This window comes from Phalaenopsis equestris, unplaced genomic scaffold (genome assembly GCF_001263595.1).
Source record: "Phalaenopsis equestris unplaced genomic scaffold, ASM126359v1 Scaffold000002, whole genome shotgun sequence".
Taxonomy (NCBI): domain Eukaryota; kingdom Viridiplantae; phylum Streptophyta; class Magnoliopsida; order Asparagales; family Orchidaceae; genus Phalaenopsis; species Phalaenopsis equestris.
In genome coordinates this window covers 40118584-40126139 of record NW_018164444.1, presented here as the reverse complement: position 1 = coordinate 40126139, position 7556 = coordinate 40118584, and the positions used below count along the sequence as shown (strand labels likewise).

Below are 7556 nucleotides of genomic sequence, written 5' to 3'. Positions count from 1 at the left end.
GGACTAAATACAAGAGTCTATATATATAAAAAATAGAGAACTGTTGACCGGTGACTAACAAGAACATAAAAGGAAGAGAATAAAGAGGGGAGTTTCCTTGATTTTGAGTATATTTTACAAACATAAATCTCCTTTTTAATTCACTATTCCTTTCTAATTTAGCACATTCCTATGATAGCACAAATAATTTTAATTTCATTTGAATTTGTACTATACTCAATTTTCAGATGCCGAGAAGTCATGTAATGCATATAAATATAATGGAAGTTTAGGGGTGAGTAGACGTCCTGGCTCAGAGTCAGCAGTTAGTTCTGGAGGATGCAAAGCTGGCAATAAAATGTGCGCAAGCGTGAAAAAAATTGGTTTTCAGCCGAAAATCAAGGCTTGTGATATATGCTGCAGTGAATCTGGTTTTTGCCGTGATTGCTGCTGCATCCTGTGCTGTGGGTGTGTTGATTCTGCTCGTGGAGGATTTAGCTTCATTAGATGCCAGGCAATACTGGAGAAAGATCTTACATGTGGGCATGTTGCTCATATTGACTGTGCCCTTCGTGCTTATATGGCTGGCACTGTGGGAGGAAGCATTGGTTTGGATGCGGAGTATTATTGTAGAAGATGTGATAATAAAACAGACCTTATACAACATGTCATAAAGATGATGGAAATTTGCAAATCTTTTGATTCCCCTGATGATATTGAAAAGGTTCTGAATTTGGGCTCTTGCATTCTCTTTGGCTCGGAAAAAGTTAGAGCAAAGAAATTGCGTTATTCCATCGGAACAATCGTGTCAAAGGTACTAAGCTGCAAATTTCTTTTTTGTTTACTGAATAATACATAGAATATCTTGGCTACTCATGTCTTTATATCTGATATTAATGTATTTCAGTTTCTCAACTAGACTTTTGAATGTTTGATATTTAATCCAGCTTAACCTTGGAATCAGTCTTACTGATATCTGGAAAGCAGAGAATGACTTCTTAACAGTTTCCGCAGGTCAGTTTAGTCAGCCTTGACTTTTAGATTCTAGCTCAGATGCATTGTTATGCCTTACTATTGTGATGCAGAGTCCGGTAAAATTTGACGATAGTGTTTACATTTTATGCTGGCAAGTATCCTTGTTGAGCTCTTAAGGACCTGCTATTTGCATCAGCTAGCGAGTAATTTTAAACCCCATATAAATTCTTTTTTCAAATCATCTCTTGATTGCAATATGACCTGCACTATTCTAGCTTTGAGATTTGTTACATAAAAGTCATCTGTGGTAGCATCGAACTTGAATTTTTGCACCCTTTTGGCAAGAAAAGTTGTTCTTTTTTTTGCCATTTGAGTAAACTCACGATCCAATCATATATGACTTCAAAAACAGAAAGCTACTTTGTTCACACCTATATCTGCTTTGAAGCATGACTGAATATATTTTACTCTTCATCAATAGTTTTATTCCAACCCTTGGGGGTTGGTGGATGGAGATAGGCATTTCCATAGAAGTCTACTTGGGCATGCTGAAATTTTAAAAGCCGGATTGAGATTATCAAAACATGTAATTTTCACACAAGCACAAATATATTTTTGGTTTGTGTTGACCTCATTTTTGGTGAGGTCTTGACTTCTTCCTCCTAGGATCTTGGTTTTAGTTTTAGGAGTTCCTTGTTGGCTATCTTAAAGGACTAGTATTGGAACCCACCTCACATAGCACTGCAAACCTTTGCTCGACCCATTTTTCGGCCACAAGCACTCAACTTCTAGTTGCAAGGGCTAAGGACCAGCATGTGAAGGACCCGAAAATGAGTTCCTATAGAATTAGGAGGCCTTAGGAATACCCATTTTGACTTTCACACATATACATTTACATACACTACGCGTGTAAACCTAGCAGTTCACGTCACTGACACTTACACACATTGCACCGATTATACTAAAATCAATTCTCAAAATGATCCGTCATGAGCCCAAAATTAGAAGAAAAATTAAATTTGATGCATTTTTTATCCGATCATCGACAAACTTGTTTGAACAACCTCAGATGACGAAACGAACCACGTGAATACGCCCGGAACATCTACTTTAGCTAGGAGAAGGACACCCATATTGTTATATTTCCGCGTGAGATCAAACGACACGAAAATTGATGCGCGTAAATATTTAATTAAAGGAAGCGAGTCTAGGCTCAGCCCAGGTGCAATTCGGGTTCAATTTGAGCTGGACAAGGGTTGAATACGAGCTAAATGATTTCAAATTTCGGATTTCAAAATTAACCGCCCTAATTGTACTTTAATAGAGTTTAATTAGGGATCATTATTTGTCTAATAAACCTGCTCCCCACATAGAAGTTAATAAATTGCGTGCCTAATGACCTGTAACGAATTGTTGAAAGGTAAACGCCTCAACGGGAAATTTACGTTTTTGTCACTCAATTCTTTTATATTTATATTGCTAACGGCTAAAGTTTCATATTTACATTCATAACACTTTAGTATGATAAATTTAAGCATGGAATTGTTTGTTCAACCTTTTAAAAGTAGATGTAGTGGTTTGTTTTTTTTATATGTGAGACTAAAGATTTACGTGTTATACATGTAAATATTGAAGTTTGGGTGTTAGATGTGCAAATACGTAAGAATGGGTGTTATGCATGCAAGTAGCCGATTAGTAACTTTTCTGAGAAACTCTAGGCCATTCACACATGCTGTTGTTATGTTAGTAGGAATATTATGTTGCTTTATTCATAAAGTTGTGGTAGCCGATTTTGTGAGCATGCTTGATGATTCTTAATGTTCTTATGTTGCATCTAGTCTCTGTTTTGAGAACTCCGAGACAAATATGCTATAGGCTGCTCGTCATGCTAGCTGCATATGTTCAGTGTTTTTTCGTTGGAAAGGATTAGATGCTATATTCACTGTTTTGGAGGCATTAAACCCATCATTTGGGGTTCTGTTCTTGCTCAAATTCCTCACTGTTTTGGAGCCTCTAAAAATATGTTTTGTGAGTTAAGTGTTGTGTAGTGCTGCGAATTACTGTTTGAGGTGTTAAAAATATTGTGTAGTGCTGCAAATTACTGTTTGAGGTATTAAAAATGCTATGTAGTGTTTGAGGTATTCAAAATGCTGTTTAGTGCTGTGAATTACTGTTTGAGTTGCTAAAGATGCCGTGTAGTGCTGTAGGATACTGTTTGGAGCTGTAAATTGCTGTTTGGAGTCATTAAGTACTGTAGGGTGCTGTTTGGAGCTGTAAAATTGCTGTTTGGAGCTGTTAATTGCTGTATGGTGCTTTATAGGTGCTGTTTGGGGTCGTTAAGTGCTGTAGGTGCTGTTTGAAGCTTTGAAATTGCTGTTTGGAGCTGTAAAATTGTTGTTTGGAGCTGCTAATTGCTGTGGGGTGCTTTATTTAATTGCTGTGGGGTGCTTTAGAGGTTGTTTGGGCTCAAATAGGTGCTGTTTGGGCTCAAATAAGTGCTGTTTGGGTTCATATAATTGCTATGTAGGACATTTAAATGACTGTTTGGACTAATTGCTGTGGGGTGCTTTATAGGTTGTTTGGGCTCAAATAAGTGCTGTTTTGGTTCATGTAATTGCTATGTAGGACATTTAAATGACTGTTTGGAGTTGCTAAATGCTGTTTAGAGCCGTAGGATGTTTTAGAATTGCTGTTGGGAGCTGTAGGATGCTTCAGAATTGCTGTTTGGAGTTGCTAAATGCTTTTTGGAGCTGTATGATGTTTTATAATTGCTGTTTGGGCTCATTTAGTTGTTGTTTGGGCTCATATGTAAGCTGTTTGGGGCACTGTAAATCATGGTTTTGGAGAAGGTTCATGTAGCCTTTAAGTGCTGATTTAAACATGGTTTAGAGGTGGTTATGTGACACCTTTGCCTATAGTTTTGGGTTTCTTTGGATCGTGATCTTATGAGGATTTAAACACATTTTTGAGCTGACCCACTAGTTGTCCTGCTCTCCTGTCCCGTCGATTTTGGGAGTTGAGTCAAGTCTACTCTCTTCTTCCCCCCATTTTTTTTTCTTTTTTAAGGCGATGATGAAAGTGCTTATGCGTGCTAAGGAGGGACGATATAATAGTATCCCCTGCCTCGATAACCCTCTAAAAGGGGAGAGCAGGATCGATGAAACTATTCACCAATTCTTGGTGCGAAGTTGCTCCCCTACTTTCTTAGGTTGTCGCTAGTTCTGGCCCAATCAAAGTGAGCAGCTTGTGAACCATTTTACTTTTCTAAACACTTAGGCAGATACTACACTTCTCCAAAAAATTTACGCAGATACTATGAACAAATTCACGTCACAACAACACTACTTTTGACTGCTAAAAAATATTTGAATGCATGAAAAAATTAAATAAGCTTTGATAAAATTTCATAAGGTCCACTTGTTAATCATCTTGATTGTGGTCGGGAGCTGCCCTCCTTCGATAGTTTGCGTTGGTGGCATCTATCCAAAGTTGGATTATGAAGCACACAATCCAGCTTTGAGCCCACCCTGAGTTGAATTCTTATAGGTCCTTTTCGAGCTTTCATGTGTCACCTGCTCTTTCTATATGTACACTCATATTCAATGAGTTTGTTAAATCCTTAGCTATACATGTTTATTTTCACATTTGATGCTAACCTTACAACAGTAGCAAAGACTCAGGTACACATTTTATAGTTTTTTCACCGCATTTTATTTACTTTTCCCATACATTTCATTTGTATATGTTTTACATTACTCACAAACAACATATATGCTTTACATTACCTACAAACCACAAAACCCTTTTTCTAAAATTAATATACACTTTTAAACCCTTTACAAACCACAAAACACTTTTTCTAAAATTAATATACACTTTTAAACCCTTTTGAATGCACTTAATTCACCCCTTTGGGATTTAGGAGGATTTTCCAGTTTAAACGAGCCTAATAACTTCTTTAGACTATATAAATTCAAAAGAAAATAGTGATGTCGGAATGATAGAATCGTGAAATCATAACCGGCGTCGCTCTAATTAAATTAAAACCCTCTAGATATGACATTTGGACGACAACAACAAAACCAAACTTTGACATCAAAACTGTGAAACGTTAAACCTCAATCCAAAACCCTTAAACCTTGGAGCTACTACTACAACGAGAGGCTCAGAGCCAACTTCGTGGGCAACATGACGAGTAGCTTTGATCGAGCAACAAGATGATCTTCTTCAGCAATTTCTTTTTTTAGTTTAACAATGATAACCATAGGACTTCGAGATAGCTCGCCCAACGCGACGTAAATGCTCACACCCTCTTTATGCTCCTGTGCAACCATGTTGTGCAACACTAGTCCTAACTCGTCTTAGGTTCTGGGGTTGTCGTGTGGTACGACGTAAACCCTCATATCTCTGCGGAATATTTGCATAAACATGTATTATGCAAATGTAAGTCCATATAATAAAAATTGACAGGATTGAACGCTCAAATAATATCGTCTCCAAAACGCAGTCACACAGTATGATAGTTTGGAAAGTCATTGGGGGACCTCCCCAGGATCTGTGATGACCCCTACCATTTCCTTCCTTCGACTCTTGAAAATAACTGTTCTTACTTGAGTCACTTTCACGTGCTTTTCCATGTCCTACTATGAAAAACTAAACCTTGAATTCTTGAAGACTAGTTCCTCTGATCATTATCGAGAATTTTCTCAAGTGACTTGAGTTAATTAGGATGTAATTAACTATAGAGACTTGACTCTATAGGGAACTTGGATCCAAAATAAAATAAACCCTATTTAATCTCTATGTTAGATAGGGAAACTTGTCGGTCACACATAAAAGATTCGCAGACCAAACGGGTGTCACGAAGTTTGTATGATTGGGTCAATTGCCGAGGTATACACTTATCTTTCGGGAAGGTGTAATATTCGTGGTTTCAACACATTTATATAGACTATTGGATGAATGAGATCCATTTGGTCTCATTTTTCAAAAATTAAAACACACTACTTTCAAAATTAAAATTGTATACTTCTTATATTAAATTAAATGGACAAAATTCTTTTTAAATAAAAAAGTTGACCGACAATATGCATACTGTGAGACAAGCACACATATATCATATAGTTTTTGAATTGAGGTACAATTATTATTGACCCTAATACTCTTAATATACTGTCATCTTCTTGCTACCACTTTATTCTTGTACTGATCAAATAATTCTCTAAATGTGCTGAAGCCATCCCGCTTAAAGTATTCACCCTTTCACGTGAAAGAAGTCACGCTATAACATTTGATAACCATTTTCAAAAGCCACTTTGTCTACCGGTTCAGTGTTCTTGACTCGATAGAAGGTTAAATTCAGCAAATTTGCAGACTTTCTTGCATGAAGCCTTCAACAAAACCCAAGCCAAACTAACAAGGAAAACTTGTGCAAAAAAATAAATTAATATAACACAAGAAGCTGGTGGAAACATTATGGGCTTATGGACTTACAAAACCTTTTACAAAGTATCCATTTTATATTGGTATAGGGAGCAGAGGTTGTGCTTGAAATACCTTTATTTGGCTTTGTTGGCTTGCAAATTCTAATTAAAAAAAAAAAATCTGCATACGCCTATAAGAGCTTGACATGCTAGATGAAGTTTGTCTTCAAGCTCAACAATTTGGAAAGTTATTTTGTGAGGATGGACCTTGCATGCAACCAAATGGTATGTCCGAGAGCATTCTAGGAGGATAGGAGGCTGGTGATTTCCTACCAATCAGTTGGCTAAAATTTTAAGCCAAAGTGGTAAAACTCATTCATAATCTAAAAGACATGAGAATATAGCCTACTAAGTTATACTAAGTTATTGACTCAGGGTCAATGACTTATGCTGCTAAGTAATGATTGTTGTATTAGGAAATACAATATGTAGCACCATAAGTTCAATTGGTGTCCAAATTGATCTATCAAAGAATAAAGAAAATATAACTTGAACCATAAATTCCTAAAACCCTAAATGGCATAAAGAAACATATATTGAAAGCATTAAGCAAATTTGACGCCCTTTGGGAACCATCGTATGGTTATTGGCCTTGTAAAGCTCTAGTATTTCTTCAAAAACACAGATGAGATCAATTAAACAAGATTGCTAATTGAGAATTTAATTCTAACAATTTATCAATTGCTCAACACAAATCAAGAGGTTCCTTAAGAAAAAGATCTTTGACCCAAGCTTACATAAAGTCCCCAACAAAGTTAGAATAAGGGACCGCCTTTAGATGGTTCCATAAAGCTCAAATTAGATGCAGAATCAATTTTCAAGATTGTCTCTCTGGGCTTTGTAAGATCCCAATCTCTAACAGAGTGTAGTTACTAGACTCACCTTATAGTTTCATTATCTCAAATTCTATGTTAAGTCAAATGTATGAGGTTGCTCCTTGTTGGTTCTACAAAATATTAAATACCCAATAGATTTAAAACATAGAACCACTTGTGGTGGCCCTACAAAATTTCCGAAGGAACAAGTTATATGAACAAATCTTGTGGTTTTGTAAATTCCCAGCGGAGCTAAAATAATGAGATCACCTTATAATAACCATGAAAATAGTGATGTCGGAAT

The 7556-nt window shown here is 36.5% G+C and overlaps 1 protein-coding gene across 1 annotated transcript in view; it reads left to right on the top strand.

Annotated features, from left to right (window-relative positions):
* Positions 1 to 227: 227 nt before the first annotated feature.
* The window catches only part of LOC110017828 (protein OBERON 2-like), a gene marked incomplete at its 5' end in the record, with an annotated part of 15549 nt that continues 8220 nt past the window's right edge, over positions 228 to 7556 (top strand). The window contains 2 exon segments of the mRNA XM_020714946.1: positions 228 to 793; positions 927 to 993. Coding sequence (XP_020570605.1) covers positions 338 to 793; positions 927 to 993 — 523 coding nt within the window.